Source organism: Zophobas morio, unplaced genomic scaffold (genome assembly GCF_036711695.1).
Source record: "Zophobas morio isolate AGI-343-1 ecotype UQ-CSIRO unplaced genomic scaffold, CSIRO_AGI_Zmor_V1 ptg000012l, whole genome shotgun sequence".
Classification (NCBI taxonomy): domain Eukaryota; kingdom Metazoa; phylum Arthropoda; class Insecta; order Coleoptera; family Tenebrionidae; genus Zophobas; species Zophobas morio.
The window spans coordinates 27914160-27933744 of NW_026972117.1; the positions used below are offsets into that span (position 1 = coordinate 27914160).

Below are 19585 nucleotides of genomic sequence, written 5' to 3' on the forward strand. Positions count from 1 at the left end.
GTAGCATTTAAAGTAATTATGCTCCTATTTCTCTTTGCACTGGCGTTTTTTTCATTCACATCTCAGTCGATAACATTTTTGCTAATGACATCAGAATTTTATTTTTCACTTTTTCTAATTTATTTTAAATTTTTACACTTTACGTATGTGGGTGAAATTGGAATATGTAGAAATATTTTAATACTAAGAATTTGTAATGACTTCAACATTTGGAAGTCACTCATTTTTTACAGGTACACAACTACTAAATGTATTTTAGTAGACTCAAATGTGAGGTTACGGTATTTACATATTTTAATAACACCCTATATTTTACATTCGAAATATACATTATTCTTCTATATCTAAGCTTGCGTTCTAAGTGCAATTTAAAGTAAACTTGGAGTTAATTCTGAATTATACGATTGATCAGTTGTATTGTGATAATTATTGTCATATTTTTTTTTATACAAAAATTTTGCTATATTCAGAGTACAAGTTAGATTGAGTTAAAACCACAAAATAAATCGTAGAAATAAAAACTTAATTTTTTTTAAACCTTTGAACTTTTTCTTTGTAAAGAACTGCTTACTTTGCAGATAGTTTACCATATAGTTTGGTTTGATATTTCAGTCACCGAATCCAACTCATCATCGTACCAAATCTAGTCCTGAATCTCTGTTAGCGTTGTCGGCGGCAGATGCTTCAAAGAAGTTAACAGCTTCAGAAAGTATGAACGATCTGAGACAAGACGGATGGGATCCTGCTGATACTCCTCCTGGAACCCCGCCACCTCCGTATCCAAGTCCTCCTTCATCGCGAAGAAGGCCGTATGGCACCAACGAAAGCGGGGACCATACTTTCGATGAGGTGAATAGTTTTTTGTATAAACTTTGAAGTTTAAAAAGAGTCTTATGCACTCTATAATGTACAAATTTTCTACTACCGACGTCAATGATCAATGTTGGCATCGTGGCGTAAGTGGACGCTCACTTTTGTTTCTCTTGTCACTTACGCGTTTGAAACAACTGAGGGAAAGTTGGTAGTAGGAAAGTGAAACTATTTCATACACTTTACCCTTTTTTTTATAGACTGTAGCAGACTGTTCTTCCCCGGATATGTCACCGTTCCGAGGGAGCAGCTCGAATCGTATTTTAGCCAATAGTTCACCTATTCATGCTGCCACACCACAGACAACGCAACAACCCATTATAAGCATGGAGGATGATGAAATCTCGGATCAAGAATCTGTAAGTTAGAAATATAACAACGAGACGAAAATAACTGTGTTTTTAAAGGGTCAGCTAGAGGACCATGGGCACTTTAAATCTCTATCTAGGTTATGGGAACGTTTACCACATCTGGCTGTGTTCATGAATTACATTTTGTCGAATTCAGACCCGAATAGTCTGCTTTTTTATTTGCTCACAGATCTATACAAAGAGGGAAATGCCAAGGAGATGAGAAAATGGGCATTCGAAATACATTCATGTTTTCTTGTCCCTGGAGCGGTTCGTAAAAGATACGTTTACATCCCGCCATTTCTAAACTTAAATTTGTAGCCTCTTCGATTAGGAAATGTAGACGAAAATATAGCTCGTGAAATAGACGACGTTTTGACACGGGAATTTGACAAAGAAGAAATTCTTAGGAAAATTTTCTGGAAAGCGCGCTCCAGAGCTAAGGAAGAGTTAACCAAGCAATTAGTTGACTTCCAACAAAAACGTACCGCTGGACTTGGTACAATTTTTGGGCCCACGGATCAAGTGCTTTCTGAAATATACAACGATAAGGCGAAGGAAGCGAAGTTGTACGAAAGTTTATTTTTGGAGAAGTTGGAGCCGTTTTTGTAAGTATAATAAGTTGAAACCGAAACGAATTTGAATCTGAATGTGTTTCAGGGAGGAAATTGAAAAAGAAAATTACGATCCGAAGCGGTATTACACAGCTGCTGCTCTTACGACGGTCCTAACCCGAATTTTTGCCATCCGGCCTACCTCGCATGCGATCGATCGATGTCCAACTTTCGTAAACAAAGAAAAATCTTTTCGCACAAAATTTATAGGAAGGTATTCGCGAAAGGTTAGTGGCATTCTATATTGTGGGCGCAAATATTTTTGTTTTTTTTTTTTTTTTATACAGTTAAATGTACAAGGACATCAGTATGTAGCACAACATTATTACACTATCATAGTATGTAATAATTGCCATCAAATTATTTATGGCATAGGACCTCAAGGCTATCAGTGTTCTGGTAAAACAATATTGATATCTTAATCGAAACAAATGCATTAACAAACTCTTTTCAGTCTGTTTAATTAATCTTCATCGTTTGTGTGTGAAATTGTACGACGATACCTGTCCAGGACCAATTAATAAGAAAGATCGAGGACTGGGAAAATTTATACGTATTCGGCATGAAAACGACAATAGACGCAAACACAGTTCGCATTTTATTTTAAGTAAGTTTTCATCACGAGTGTAACACTGTTTATTAAACGTTGTCATCCTTGTAGTGGAGAGGGAGAGGAGACAAGCAGAGGAGAAGGAGAATAGTTTTGAACTCAACGAAAGTGGTAAGTTTCTTTTTATTATAATTGACTTACTATCGTTTTATTATTTTTTGTGTGCTTTTGAAGCGTTTGGTTTAGATTAATGTCCTGAAACGTTAACTTAGTTACTTTTGTACATAATTGGCTCGCCACCAAAACATTGTTAGTCATCGTTTACACATTACGTGTCCGGTAACCGCCAAAAATGGTGTACACTCATACTGTTTCCGAAATAGAATTCTGTCTAAAATAGTATAGCGAACGATGAACATGGACTGCTATTCATTTTCTACGGCCAAAAATTTACGTTAATTGATTCATGAGATTTCATGCGAGATGTATGGCATGTGAGGGTTTCAGACAATAAAAGCATTTTCTACAGCTGCCGTTACAACGTATGAGAAGTATAGCGGCTAATTAAAAAAAAATGGATTTAGGACGCAATTTGGTTTTATAATTTTTCTTTTATTTCTGTGAAAAACATTAACATCGACAAGATATTACACTAATTGTAACTAATTGAAAAATATAGAAGTGCCTCGGGAGGAATTGAACTCCGATCTCCGGTATGACAGACAGAATTTCAAAGTGGTGAATGTGTAGTAGAAGATAAAATTACTATTTTGTGGTAGAATTAATTTTTTTTTTTCTATCGTAATTATGGTAAATATAAATCAGAATTTAATGTTGAAAATATATTGCATATTCCATGTTTGTATTACAAAAAAAAAGAACAAAAAACGGTTACCTAAACTTGCTAAATAAATTTTTACAACATGCAAGTTCCCTCTAAATAACTCAGGCCAGTTTTGGTTATATTTAGTTTCAGTAGGTACATACTACAAAAAAAATCCTAATTTTTTTCTCAATAGAATTTTCATAATTTTTTGCTTACCTTGTTTAAAGAAACTTAGAATCAACCTCACACAGATACAAAATTTTAAATTTGTAATTCGTGTATTCATGTTGTTTTTCTCATCAATATTTAAAAATATGTCACTATTATTTATTACGAATAATGTGTATATTATTAACACTTCATTTCCTTGAAGTTACCGTAACAATTTATAGGAAATGAATTCATTTCCTACGATAGAATGAAATGTTTGTTTGTCTCTCAAAGAGCGATGACTCGAAAGTTGATCTAATGAATATTAAAATAGCAAAAAGTAATTAAAATTAAGGTTGGAATATATTAAGCAATTGTTAAAAATTTTATTAATATTCAAAAATTTTAACACCAAACGAAATTTGCGAAAATGGTGGGACAAGATGTTAATAGTCTTCTTTTGTATATAAAATATCAGTAAACTGTTTTGCACGTTATGATAGCTATTTACACAGTGGCCCAAATTCCCCGATTTATGATTAAATAATAATCTCTACTAGAAACGTACATAATTAAATAATTCAAATTATAACATCGCCACAATATCACCAATAATCATATAAGTGAATATTTACATAACTATATTAAGCAAGTGACCTTTTCATGACTCCAGAAGTAATTGAATCCATATAAAAGAGTTGATCATAATCGATCCATATGCCCAACAAATATATGTATGTATAGACATATCAAAGATTTAAATTGTTATTTTGTCATGTAATAGGTGGGTCTCTCTGTCCATGGAGACCACGGTGTATTTTACATATGACAAAAAACAAATAGTAGCAAAATACTTATATCCATTATTTTAGATGTAGGCTGAACTGGACGGAATAATGTCAGGGCTACCAAGCTTTATTTGATTAAGTCTTTTTTGTGGGAGACATTAATTGCTTATGACAATCTGGAGTCATTTGAATTATTGTAGTAAAAATCTATTAAGGTTGCATACGAATATTACTGTTAAATATATATTTTTCCCCTGAAAATTTATTTCAGCGTTAAAAATTATGGTAATTTTTGAATATAGCTATAAATTTAAGCAATTCAGGTCATTCAGCATTTGAAGTATAACGTTTTGCTGCAACTGTTACATAAACAATGAAACTGGTACAAATATGAATAGTTATGGTTTGTAAAAAATAGAGTTTTAAACAGTTATTGAATATTTGCATTTTCGTTAATGTTAAATTTTTTCCGATGTACGATAAAATTCTTCATGTGTTCACTTTGGTCATTTACTTATATATATGTGTGTGTAACTTGACCGTTTAGACACAATAATGGAGTGTCGATTTCAAAAAAAGAAAAGAAAGAATGCGTATCCGTTCACAACATGAGAAGCTTAATTTTGCTGATTTTACAATTTAACCTTATTTCTTATTCACATTGTAATGTAAGACAATATGTATGTCGATATTATACATATTAATACAATTATAAATATGTGCAAAATGCTGGAATTAAGTTAAAGCAAAAAAAATATACTGCCATTTTTGTTTCCAAAATTGGAGTGTTTTATTTAAATTGTAGACTTAAAATTTTATGATTTATTATGGAACCATCTGTAATTTTATTTTTGTAATTGATAAATATGCAAACGTATATTGTTTTTTACTTGGTGATGTCTTGGTGCTATTACTCAGTTACAAAGGAGGTTGTCGTTGTCATTAAATCTTTTTTTTTATTATTATTATTAAAAGATTTCACACGGATAGGGTTGAAATGCCTTTTTATTTTAAAAGGAAATTAGCAGTAAAACGTATTAGGTATATTTTCTCGGAATATTGTTCATTCACAAAAAGAAATACATATGTATGTACTAAAAAATACGTGTGAGATTGCTTGTTTGTGCACCAGTAATTTTCTTTTATTTATTAAAATTTCTTACGTAGAATATCTGAAAGAACTCGTGTATTTTGTGGATTATTTCACGGTTTATTTGATTTCTCAGGAATACCGTTAACTTTATGTTCAGTGTTATATTATACCCATTAAAATTTATGAATCCATTTTAAAGAAGTTATTAAATAAATTTTTATGGAAAAATACACACCAAGATGCATGCAATATTCATGTCTCATAGACGCAGTGTAAACGACATTTATGAACTTTTTTAGTAATACATAGTAATAACTTGATTTCAGTGGTTTTTTTTTGTCTGTAGATTGTGCATACATAATTAAAATTTGAATATCAAGAGATCGAGAGTTGCTTCCAGTATAACCCAACAGGGTTTTATAGTTTCTAATCAGTCATTATTTAATGTCACAAAGTTTTAGGTGCAATTTTTCAACATTATAGTATGTAAACAAAAATAGTAATTGTAGTTGCTTATTGTTGTTATTGTTATAGCGTATCGGAAATGAATACTTTGAGTAACGTAATTACAGTATGTATTTTCTTCTAATCAAAGAGCTGTGGGGATTCTCATTAACGTGAATACGTATGATCATTTGTTTCGTAGTTTTGCATCGTGGAAATCAAATAACTTATAAAAATTAAAACTAATGATTTAGTAAGAGAAAAATTCTCGGAAATTGAAATCGTTATCAAATACACATTGCATTGTCAATTTAGCAAATCTTGCAATTGTATCGCGAAACTGATAAAGTTATTAATTAATCTTAGATTTATGATAACTGGTATAACTAACTACTATCTGTACTTAAAATCAACCAAAATATCAAAAAAAAAAAAAACAATATTCAACTGCAGGACGCTCAATATTAATATTAAACAAATGTTTGACTAGTTCGTTGGTACATTTCTGAATGTAATAATAGCCACAAATATGTAAATTTTTTAAAAATAGCATCCCAAATAAAAACTAAATAGTGTAGTATTCCTAATAGATAGACAGGTTTTTAAAAAATGGTCTGTATATTTATTATTTTTGACGTTGAAGTCGAATTTATTGGAAATTTTGCAACGACTTACAAAATATTTCATTGCTCTAAAAAAAAAAAAAAATGAAAAGTCATCGAACTAGTGAAGATAAGTTTGTGATTTATGTGCCACATTTTTACGTTGTTCTTATTCTTACGGATATCAGTTTTTAGTTCTTGAACTATACGCTAAGAAAGTATTGTAAAAGGGTGCATTAACGGATGCCTTTGAGATGTTTTCTGGATGTTTCTAGAATATGAAAACTTTGGTCTCCCGTTTCTGTCTTCTGTTAGCAATTTTATTAAACAGATAATCTCCGAAACGCTAGCCAAATTTGTTTGGTCATCCCCACCAAATATATTGTCATCTCAAAATTTTGCTAAGTAAATCTTAGTTAAAATGTGCAAAAGAATATTTTCCTGAACTGTGATTTATTAACTCGCCCTTATTTTCAACCTCATGAAATGTAGCTTTTTGAAAAAAAATCAAAAACAAATTTTACAATTTGTCGTAGAATCTACGAAAAGTAATTTTTTTTCGTTCATGTTAAAAAATGCGTTTCGTGACGTAACTTTTATAATTTAGCTAAGAAGTTGTATTTGATTATGGTTCAGGGACAAAGGAAGTTCTATCTGATCAACTTCAATTTAATTTAAAATTTACATTTTTGTTCAATTAACGCTACACAAATTTAAAAGTAATACGGGAGTTGTTTGAAAAATTTGTGATCTCAGTTTCTACAAAATAGTAATAGTAATAATAAACACCAAGCTCAGTTTTGTTTTTCAAAGTAAGTCTAGTTCATTGCGGAGAAACAAATGCCGATGCGTAGCATTTAATCCAAATTTACCTTACGCTTTCTTATTTATCTAGCGTTTCCAATGTTTATATTAAGTTTCCTATTAGTAAGTTTTTTCAGTCTAGAAGTAAAGAAGTTCGGGATTGTCGTAGACGATATATGCAAATTTTTTATGCGGAAGTTGCAATAAAAGCGAGCCATACAAAATAAATGTATGCAAAATTTTGCTTTTGAACTTACGTAAAAAGAAGTTAAAATATTGCATTTTATTGCTAAGAGTGAGATTGGTTATTGAGACATTGCCGTATCTCCTAGCTTGTATACATTTTTTTTATAATACAGATTAAAATTTTGCATCTAAGACACAAAGAAAATTATAACCAAGGATTTTGATAATTCAATTGAAATACATATTTTAATAATAAAATGAAAATTGAAAAAAATACACTTTCGTTCAAATAAAAATTAGAAAGAAGTGTAACATTACTAACGTACTTTAAAAGTGCAAAATGGAGCACCCGGTCCAGAAGGAATGTTTTACTTAAAAAAAAACTAATTTAAATTAATTGTGATAAAATATTAGTTAAAAAATGTTATTTATGAAACGTTTTTGGGATTTTGGAACTCGCGATTTTTTTATTAACCTAGCTAGCTCCGTGTAAAAAACTTAATTTTCCGCACTAGTTACAAAGGTAATTGTTTTGTTATAATTTTTTAAAATAATTTGCCGTGAATTTTAAATAAACTTATTACGGATGCCAGTATCAAGTTTTTTGTGGTTGCTCCACAATTTTACTTTTTAATTGAGAGTAAGTTTACTAAATTCTGATGATGATTTATTTACAAGAATAAATTTGCAAACAAGATTGTTCATCGACTGGTTAAAAATAAAGATTGGTAATAACAGTAATTTAAGCAAAACTCGTTTTTAATAATGTGTATGCGGTCTGTATTGATTCTTGCAAGACACAAATTAATAAATCACATTTTAATATTTAATTTATTTAATGTCACAGATGTTCCAAAGTCCAAATCATCTTAATGTATAGAACGTCTGCTCCTCTTATTATGAATAACATCAAGATTGTTTTCCTTTCCAATTATTTTTGTGCAAAGAGGATGCATTTCGACAAAAATGTCGCATTCTATCAGACCGGAACAACATAAATTCAAGGTTAAATAAAAGAAAATCAAGATAAAAATAGTCTTCAATATTTGAAACTCACCAGATGTGACCTTTTATCGATTCTTGTTGGCAGTTCGTAGTTACGCGTTACTTTGAAATGACAAAACTTGGTTATTTTTGCTGAATGTAAATCGGTTTAATTCTGGCAGTAAAGATAAGAGCTTTTCGCAGAAGTTTGTTAGTAATTAGATTTGCGTAAATTAGGGCTACCGCAAAAACGGAGGCTACCGTTGACGAGCACTTCGGCCCCTGTCCGTACGGGAATTACATGGGGTAGCCCAGGTAGTCGCCCTTTCATCTGTGCCCTTTGTCAACAGGCCCTTCATTGGGCTTTTTATGCAATTCACGAAAATTAGAGATCGGCGCACAGTCTGCGGCAGCCCTGCGCGTCTCGTTCGCAGTCAGATTACACGCGGACAGAACGAAAACGAAACGGTGTTATTTGAGTGTCTGCTTAGGTTAGGTTAGTGTGGTGAAATACGCGCACTTCTGGTTCAAATTCTAATTCCAAGTTGAACGGTGACTGAACGGTAGTGCTTTTATTATAAATTATTTTTTTCGCAAAAAGTATGTTTGAGTTGGTTTATGATTCGCAACGTTTCCTGCTTGATACGAGCATATTGAGATAATTGCAACTGCTCAGTGGCGGTGCACTCTTCCTGCATGTACCAAAACAACTGGTCGTCGGCTCTTCAATAATGCCAATTTGACATGTTGCAACTGCCGCTCTTAATTAACGTAGGCCTAATTGCTGCACGGAACGATAACAAGAACTGCACAGTCGACCGACCTGACTTGGGCCTAATTGAATTGTGATCTCTGGAATTTATCGATTATATCGATTCTATTATAATTGGATAATTTCGAAGTTACCTTTATTGAATTAACTGCCTGTGTTTAAAATAATGGTGTTAAAGCTACATTGTTTAAAAAATACCGACTCGTAAAATCTTTGTGCAATAAGGCTCGTAATTGGATACGAATGTAACAAGAAAACACGGTCGTGTTGCTTTTTATGACAAATTTGCACATTTTATGGAGTAGACACTACTCCGTAATGAAGTCTCTTGTCCAGATGAGATGCAGCGGAGGGTCGTCCTCTTCCTTTTCCACTCACACTCGATGTGCCAATACGCATTTTTCAAACTTTTCAACAGTCTTGCTAACCATGTTAAATTAGCGATTGTATCACCTCCGCATTTCCTGTGGGTTTCACTATAAATAGATCATTTATAATATTTAGGCAATCGGCAAGACTTCCAGTTTCGTTGTTTCCTCACTTTTATCTAATCACCATGGATTACCGATTTCTTCCCACTCGCCGTAGATCTTTGTTTTAAAAAAATCAATTCACGCATCGTGATGTATGAACTTGTAATTTTGAGTGCAAAGTGCGTGGGGTGCTCGAAAATCTGATTTTATGGAGGCTCAGGATTACACCACTAGGTCCGGTAGCTTGAAAAGATCCAGTAGCTTCAAGAAGTTGCTGAAATTGCCAAATTGGGGTTCTGGTTCGTCCAGCTCAGGTAAACAAGGTGACATTTTTTGATGAATTGACGGTCCGCATTAGAATAGTAGACGTGCGTTTTCTTCGGATTAAATTCTAAATTCGACTGATTTCCATACAATCGATTCAGCGTGTCGAGAGGGTGCTCCTAGATGCGCTATTTTTAAATTCTTTTATGTAATTGACCAGAATGTATGGATTGGACCAAACGTACCAAAATAACTCATGTCCCATGTGCGTAGTGCATATAATGTTCGTTTAACAATAAATAGCACGTACGCCATGAAATGAATGTTGGAAGCCGCGAAAGGCGCCTCGGAAATCTTACATTTTAGAGATAATTTTAATGCAAAAGCCTACTCTCAGAATTTATGACGGATCTTTTTGTTGGAAGCAAATCGCCGTAAATAAATTCGAAACGAAAATATCTGCAACACTCATCAATGTTGTTGTTAGCACGCGTTTAGTAGGTGGCATTATTATCTGGAAAAAAGCTTATTACGGTTACTTTGGTAAAAAAATTAAAATAAGCCCATATTCTTGTTGAAACAAATAAAACGAATGGTTGTTTTACTAAAACAAACATACGTTTAATCAAAGTTATTAAAAAATATTTCTGAAATCATAACGTTTGTTATTGTTTATGTTTATGAAGTATTTATGTACACTCATATTATTCAATACGTTATTTGTTAAATAATGATAAAAAACGTCATTAAATTTAACTAGCAGTTAAAATGTCTATGTACATTTCAATGCTTAAAAACGCGGAATTAATAGATAACTATCAGCAAAAACTCCGCGTTTATTGATCATCTATAGGTAGTACTTAGAAGTGTATTGTGACCCCATAATCAGTGTTTACACAAAAGTTATCAGTTTAACCCATATCCGTTATTACAACAACCTTATTTTTTCGCAGGACGTTTCAGGCTTGGCCCGATTTAAATTGTTTGATATTAATCATCCTTTTTTTAATTTTCTTTTAAAATTACGAAACTAATTCATATTAAGGTCTTTTTAAATGCAGTTTAAATAAATTGAACATTGACTAGGAAAAAACGTTTTCAAGAAAGTAAAACGCTTTTTTTTATTTTGTACTTTCCTAGCGTAAGCTATGGCTCCTGGGTTATGGAAATATAGGTTTCCCGTTTCCGTCAGTCTGTCTTTCGTCTATGTCGATTTTATTAAGTAGCGGATCTTCGAAACTGTTAGACTGATTATTGCCAAGTATTATTTGTAGTTTAGGAATATCGTGTATATTTGTCGATCATCCCCACCAATAATTTGATGACGTCACCTACAAATTTTGAATAGTAAATGCTATTTAAATTTTATAATTAAACACAGTTTTAAATTTGTGGTTTATAATGCACCTTGATTTTTTAATTTGTAGGGGTATTTGTTGGACTTACTTTAGATGCAAGGAAAGTTCCATGTAACATCTTAGGTCATTTTTTTTTAAGAACAGGTACAATAAAACATTAATTAAAAATATCCGAGTAAACATTGTCAACGTAAATAACACTATTACTATTTAGTAGTGTAAATAAAAATAAATTCTCTTTGTTGCTCAAAACTCGTAGAAACCAACATTGCGTCAATGATGTTCTTGTACCGTTTGGGTTCAGGATGGTCTAAATATCGATTGGTAAATGAACAAGATTTAAAATTAAAACTACGTTTATTCCTTTCTACTAATTCGTATTTTATTTTTGATAACAGAACCCAAAATTGTGTGCTAAACATTTTAAGGGGCGCGTCTGGTGCGGTGTCGTCTTGTCTTAAATACATGGAGAACATCATCCAGGTTTCAGGAGTTGCATTAAAAAAAATGTTTCCAGTGAACAAACTTGAATATTTATATCCAAGTCTGGTCTCCAAATTTTAAGGAAAAAAGCGATATATGTATCTCGTATTTTGTAATTGCTACTTTTGTTCCCTTTGCATTTAAGATAGGACAAAGCATGAACAGACGTGCACGATAAATTTGTACTAAAGCAGGAATATTATAAGCCAGTAAAATTTCGCTAAAAATATTGTGCGTTTAATAAGTCTATCACTTCATAAGCATTTTATAGAGGATCCCTCGTAAAAATTCAATTAATACAAGTATGCTATACGTTACAGAGATATTTGGTAGGCCACAGGCCGTACTGAATTTTTGTTTGTTACTTTTACAATAGGAAAAAGTTCAACTAGGCAGACAGATTTATTTCAGCCTACTTTGACAAAGTCGTGAAAGTTATCCCAACTTGAATAGTAATTAAGCCATAACCGCACTAGATTTTCCGTCATACTTTACAGAAGTTTAGTTGTTCGTACTCGAGTGTAAGTAGTTCAAGTTTTTCTAGAAATATGAGTGTCATAAGTCTTTGGTGGCATGCTTGCTATCTTATATAATCCTCTTAAAAGTAAAGTTTGTCTAGAATTATAAGAATTTTATGGACTCCCAAAGTTAATTCGTTTTACAGCCCTGTTGTCAATTTTATTGTACAGCTGAAGAGCGGGACGAACTCGGGTACAGTAAGTATCGGCTTTCCCCTGACAGGCTCTTTACCTGTACAATAGAATTGATGCCTGGGAGTCCATAAAATTCTTATAATTCTGGACAAACTTTACGACCAATCCGTTCAAGTTGGTCGTGGAAAAGAAAATATTTAATTTGTAATGGTTTTTTTAATGTTTATCGTATAATAATAATAATATAAATATATTTTCAAGAAGCTTTAAAATGTTTTTGTTTATTACTCCCTGAGCGTAAGCAAAGGAAGTATAGTAATCGAGTCCATCTGACCATTAGCTAATTTTTTCTTTTCTCGACGTTTCAGACCTCTAGAGTACGAAAAAAGTAGTCTCCCGTTTCCATCTGTCTGTCTGGTATCTGTATCCATTTTTATTAGACACATAATCTCGGAAACTACCGGACCGATTTTTTATGCATATTAGGAATATCATATAGATTGTTAAACGCTAACCAAAATTTGTCTACTCATCCCCACCAAAACCGTGAAATTTTTAACAATAAATACTACCTACATTTGTAGTTTACGAATTCGCATTCAGTTTTAATCACAATTATTTTAAAAAATGATTCTGCAATATTGGCTGCGTGTTCTGTAATCTATATAACCAAGCGTTCAAATAAGGGTTGCTCTAGTGAAGTTCAAATCTCGTTCGCATCCTCGTTACATCTTTTTTTTTAACAAATCAAGAACGGTTCACCGCACTTACTCGAAAATTACTGTCACACCGCAAATAATTTTTATTACAATAATAGCTCCCTACCCAAAATAATTTTCGGACCGTTTTGCTGTAGTAATCAGTGCGTCCACTCCTCTGTTTTAAGGAGACAAAAATCAATCGAACTTCATTTTCTTTAATGCGCCCGCTGATGCTAATTGTGAAGAGAAGCGGGATTTATTTCAGGAGCGAGGGAAGCTCTGTCGAAATAAATTTTGACCAATTTTTTAAAATCTGATGGTATTGTCTGTGAAATATGTCCTAAATAATTTCCATAGTCCGCCCGGTATGCAGTGAAGTTAGTACATAATGAATCCTGTTTTTGTTTATTATTATTATCATTTTTTTTAATCAAATCAATTCTCGAAATATAAGAATACAGTAATGTCGCGTCCGCCTATAATTAATAATAAAATTATTATTATTATGATAACAACTCCTCACCCAAAATAATACTGGAATCGTTTTGTGATCAGTTCTCTCATCTATTTTAAGGAGACAAAATCAATCAAATTTGATTTTCTCTAACACAAATGCATGGAGTCGCTGATACTTGTTATCTAAACGTGCTAATCGTCGATTTTTTTCCAAATATGCATAAACACTTGAAGTTAAGCATGTTACTGATACTACATTTTTCCCGTTGGTTATCTGCTTTAAATATATTTGATATTGCCTTACACCACTAGTTTTATTATAGAGCTTATAACATAACAAAAATTGCAAAATCATATTTTATGGGGATTTGTTGAACCGTAGTTCAGCGGCGAGGAAAGTTCTGTCGAAATTAACTAATAAACCAATTTTTTTTTCTAAAAGCATTACGTTGTACATTTTGTACTAATTACAAAAGCTTTTGTTAGAGCTTCAACAGTAGCTATAATTTTTTTGTATTGCATATTGCTTCTGCAGCAGTTTTCCTTTTAAAATAATGAAAAATAATTGGGAGTTGATTTTAATTTAATTTTATTTTATTTTACTCTAAAATCAAGGTAAAGAACCTTACTTTAGAGCTTAAGGTGCAATTACATCCGTCTGTTCTACAACAGTAGAAAATAGTCCAATTAATTTGTCATCTGCCTGATGTGAAATTAAAATAAGATTTCCTGTTATTTATTATGTCTGGTATATAATATTCGAACAAATCAAATATCGATACGTATGATCTACACTCGGTGTATTGCGACATTCTATAAATTATTTTATTTTTCGAGTATCAATTTGTGTATTCACAGTTTCATTTCTTTGTGTTATAAGAAGTCATATACGCATTTTTTTTTACTGAATTCCGTTTTATAGTCTATTAGCAGTAGTAGCTGACTTAAAAATAAATATAACAAAATATTAAATTTGCAAAAAATAAATAGGCAACACATTTATTTATAGTCAAAAGATGGGTCTTTAAAGACGAGTGTGAGAACTCGAAATAAAGAATCATGAATTTTTGACAAATTGATGTGTGATTAGATTAAACAAAAAATCCTTGTGAATACAATTATAATTTTTACTTGTCCTTCCAGTTGATCCAAATTTCGCAAACTAAAATACATCAAATATTTTCAATAGAGATAAATGCACCCAGTTGCAGAAAATAAAGTTAAAAATAACTCAAGCATGAGTTATGACCACGAGTATGTAAAATTTATATAAATAAAATACTGGACTACACGTGTCTAATTATAAAAAATAAAAAATGAATTAATTATAATTTGAATTTAATATATTAATGATGATTATTATTATTATTATTAGTAATACCGTGCATTATATTTCGTGGAAATTTACGTAATAAATTACTCCTGCAATTATCGCAGTAAAATGTGATGGACTGTCTTGAATTTAATCTGGGTACAGTATAATTAACCCTATTTACCAACCACGTAAAGTCTACTTTGTTAACGAGTAAATTGTGTAAAAAGAAACGTTTATATAAGCAGACGCCTGATTCCTTTTAAAATGTTTTACAAACGGCTCTACGCTGCCACCAAAGTGGCATAATTAAGTTATTATGTCAAGAGTTGGTTTATGAAATGGAGAGTCTCATAAGTAAATAATGTTATAAATAGACGAGTAAATTGGAAAAAAAGAGCAACGAAACTTGTTTCTGGATTACCCTCGTACACGTTCTCTGTTAAAATTGCGAATTAAAAAAAAGTACTGTTCGAAATTTGCATATTGCCGTGCAACGCTATAATCAATCTGAATTATAATATAACACTCGAGCATTGTCACCTCTCGTAGTGGTATGATTGATGAGAAGTTACAATAAGCTCCGTGTGCATTTGTTTCATTATTGCTTATTATATCTACGTTTATTAAATTCACACCTTGTTGTATCTATTAATTTTCACTTTGGAGATATTTTATTGGTAGACTATGTTCGGAATGCTCAGTTGTTACGGTAGTTACGGTGTGATTGAATGTATTGTTTTGTCTAAGCAATAAACACAGTTTAACATTATATGTGCAAAAATGAAAGATATTCCCTTTATGTGTCATGGTAAGTCATGAGTTAATAAACCTTTTATATTGAGCAATTTTTCATGAAATAAATAACGACCGCCAAGTTGTTGCACAGGTCAAAGACGTGTTTAGAGGCAGACATTTGGTATTTAGACTAGGTGTAACTTGGATTATCTATTCATAGACTAAATTCTACCAAGCGTTCGTGATTATCTCGAACCAAGTTTAACATAAGAATTTATTTTTATAAGAAAACTAAATTATGTTTATTTTAAGTCCAGAAAACATTAAAATATACACAAAAATCTTTTCTTTGTGTTCGTCGTCACTTACTGACTGCTGTTTGTATTTTGAAACTTGGCAATCTCTACGAAAGCTGTGATGCTACCAGGTGTGGCGACATTGCCGACGTTCGTCTTTGACGTCAGCTAATGTGGATTGAACGGTTCATTCATAAGGAAGGAAACCATGTTGATATGTTTGTCATGATATGGATAAGATTAAAATATCCTGTCCCCTGAAAACGTTTATTAATTGACCGTCTAACTGCCATATTTTTCTTTTGAATGTGACGGACTAAAGTAAACAGTCTTTGGTTCGATAGGTGAATATATATTTTTAGTGATTACGTATGTTCAGGTTACAGTTTACGTAAAGAGGAATAGGTAACAGAACATACATAATAATAAACCGCCACCCGATCCATCCCTCGTACCGCACCGGCGTCTCTTGCATCGATTTAAAGCAGTCATGTTCTTCCTAGCATCCAAAAATAGCCCCAACTACAACATCCACATCCGGTTATAGTGTTTTGTGGGCGGTAGTCTATGTTTATTCTTTTTTTTTTTTGTTAAAGTATTGGGACATTAATTAGACAATCTTGATTCAGTTAATATACAGAGTTTATGATTCCATTCATTTTTATACCTATTTAAAAATTGCTCAGCTTTGCCTGTGCGTTTTAGTTCCCTGCGGTAATAAGTGTGGTATTCAACACTTTTCCACTCAGACATTAAAATGGTTTGAAAATTTAATTTTCCTTTCAATTAAGTGAGGTTTGTTATAGAGAAGCGATTCTAAATTAGTGAAAGGTTGCTTTTAGCAATATGGTATAATAATTTAATGACCATAGCTACACCCTGTGTCGTAAAATTAAACGTAAGTGATGCAAAGTGATGTGATAATTATTGTGCAAATTTACTTAGCATACGTGCTTTTCTTGTTTATGCATAATGATATCAATCACTTGTCTCTTCGTAAATTCGTTACTGCTGCGGCACAAATGAATCAATCATTGCAAAAATCCCCTTTGAAAAATTATTTTGGTAGCATTTTATATACTTTTGGGTCAAGTCTGACGCCTGATATATTATAATGAGGGTTTCAGTGTTCTAATTACACCACGACTGTTGAAACATTAGTTCCAGGCTTAAATTCGAACATACAGGATTAAAAAGTGCATTTTAACCGAAGATATATTGACTATGTGGATAAATATGTATGTATAACAATAAAATAATATTTCATGCTATTAAGGGGACGTCTAGTAGGCCAACCAGGTGCCAAATGCCTCATGAGAAGTGTTTTCATACTACTACAGCTGTTTTATAAATTTAAATTTACAAGCTTTTGGTTGACAAGTGTAATTTATATTTGCCACATTATTGTAAAACGCGTACTACAGTTCCTTAGGAATGTAATGAATTGACAATTACATGAAAGTTTGGAATTTTGTGATGATTGACCTAAGTAAAAATGTATGAAAATTACGTTTTTCAGGTAAAATTAAACTTTATTATCAAAGAATGTGATTTGTTGCTACAAAAACTTCATCTTCAATGCAGAAAAACAGTTATTCTGCGTTCGTATGTACGGCATTGAGAGATGGTAATTGTTTAATTATATCAATTCATACAATCCGCATCGAATTTGACATAATCGGTTTTTTTTTTTTTTAAACAAATAATGTGGTAGTACAAAAAATCTTATATTAAGTTGGCTTTGAAATTTCGTGAATTTTGCCGCTTCGTTGTTAAGACTGATGACTGTCATCTGTCACAAGTGTCAATCATAACCCAATCATAACCTGACTTTCCTAAGTGAGAATTGTGCTTGCAGCAAAATGGGAGCCGCTTTGAACATTTCGCGTAGAAAAACTTGATCGAATGCATGCATAGATTCTAGTAAATTGTTTGGTGAAATAAGGAAGCGGCAAATTCTGATTAAGAACGCAGTGACAAATTTTTCAAAACCAACTTGATTAATGGTTTTTATAATCAGCCTGTGTTTGTACATGTGTATTAACTTACGAGCTTTGTTCCGCTTGATTTTAGCACAGTGTGTTTCATAATGATTTTGAGACATCTAAGAAATGGTGCCAAATTTCAAAATATTTGACATCATAATTAATAAAACAATAGGTTTTGTCTGTGTACTTTACAATAATTTTCACTTGATTACTCAGTTTACATAACGCGGTTGCGAATGTTAAAAAGAAACTAATTTTTTTTATGTAACCTAATACAAGTAAGTTGACTACATATTAGAAATGGAAAAAAAGTCAAAGGCCAAAATTGTACAGATCTTTGAAAATTATTTTGACTATACAGAGTGTTCTGTTTTAAAGGTGTAACATACAACTTAGTTTTTTGAAATGAAACATATTTTTACATATTTTCATTGACCTCTTCTTAAGCTTTACACGTTTATTTTTGAAACTGATTCTATGTTGCCACGTTATTCTAGTTTTCTTGAAATTTTTTAGCATTGGAAGGGCTCACAAAAAATCGAATAGGGTTATTTTTAAAATCTGTGAGAGGTAAACAGGTATAAATAAAATTCAATTTTCATATAGTATCCATTAAAAAAATAGTTCATACAATTTTCAATATCGGTATTTCAGTTTTTCAAATAAAACACTCTGTATTTTTCATTGCATCGTATTCCATTTTTACTTCCCGAGCGTAGGCAAAGGAAGTATTGTAATCGAGTCCGTAGGCCGACTCTCTATTTTTGCATTTTCTCGACCTATCACCTAGAGGACGAAGAAATAGGTTTCTCGTTTCCGTCTGTCTGCCGTCCCGGATTTTTATTAGACAGATAATCTCCGAAAGTACTGGGCCGATTGCTGTTTGTATTTATATGTATTTTAAGAGTATCGTGTATATCGTAAAACGCTAACCAAAATTCGTCTAATCATCCCCACCACTAATGTGATGACTTCGCTTTAAAATTGTACATAGTAATTGGGTTTTAAATTGTATCAAATAACATAGTCTTACACATGTAGTTCATGACTCATTGAGATTTTACCAGAAACGTCCAAATTTTTGGAAAAAAAAACAAAATTACTCGTAGGAAACAACATTTTGACATTTAATTTGGAAAATTTTGCTGAGTAAATCCTATCTAAAATGTACAAAATATGATGAGTCTGTACTTGTGATTTATCATTCCATTAATATTTTTTGAATTTGCGTATACACGTGACTCAAAAAAAATATAATTGTATTTCAGGAGCGAGGGAAGTTCTTTCGAAACAACTTTCGACCAATTTTTTGTTCTGTTTCTCTTTTTTGTCAAGTATTTTTGATATTTAAAGGTGATACAGTGGTGTCGCGATAATTCGGATCAATTAAAACCGACCCGATCCGAATTATTAAATAATCCGAATTACTAAGTATAAAAAAACACGGTAATAATGTGAAAAAAAAAGATTTATTTATTACAGTGTACGTAGTAACTTATTATGTTGCATAACATTTAAAAAAAATTGTAATTTTTGTTTGGTGAACAGCATGTCGCTGGTTTGTATAAGCTTCTTCTTTTAAATTTTGAAGAGTAATTTTAGCGTCCAACGATACATTATTTTCTGCTGCCCATTGTTGGCCAGATTAAGAGCTTTAATGGCAGCTTCGTTTTTGATTTTTACCGATTTTGTCGCCGTCGAGCCAGTCAATAACTTCGCTGACATTTACTTCGAGATTTCCAATATCACTTACTTGTTAATTTTATTCTTATTTTTTTTAATGTCACTTATCGTGGAAGTTCCCACACCATACTTTAGTGCCAAGTCTTT

The 19585-nt window shown here is 31.9% G+C and overlaps 1 protein-coding gene across 5 annotated transcripts in view; it reads left to right on the forward strand.

Moving 5' to 3' along the window:
* Window positions 1–19585, forward strand: part of LOC135128132 (rho guanine nucleotide exchange factor 11) — a 64635-nt gene that overhangs the window by 11752 nt on the left and 33298 nt on the right. For all 5 annotated transcript variants that reach the window (XM_064055007.1, XM_064055006.1, XM_064055005.1 and 2 more), the window contains 8 exons: window positions 613–849; window positions 1071–1229; window positions 1278–1490; window positions 1542–1828; window positions 1881–2061; window positions 2122–2233; window positions 2289–2441; window positions 2496–2555. In XM_064055007.1, the coding sequence (XP_063911077.1) occupies window positions 613–849; window positions 1071–1229; window positions 1278–1490; window positions 1542–1828; window positions 1881–2061; window positions 2122–2233; window positions 2289–2441; window positions 2496–2555 (1402 nt within the window). The remainder of the gene's footprint in view (window positions 1–612; window positions 850–1070; window positions 1230–1277; window positions 1491–1541; window positions 1829–1880; window positions 2062–2121; window positions 2234–2288; window positions 2442–2495; window positions 2556–19585) is intronic.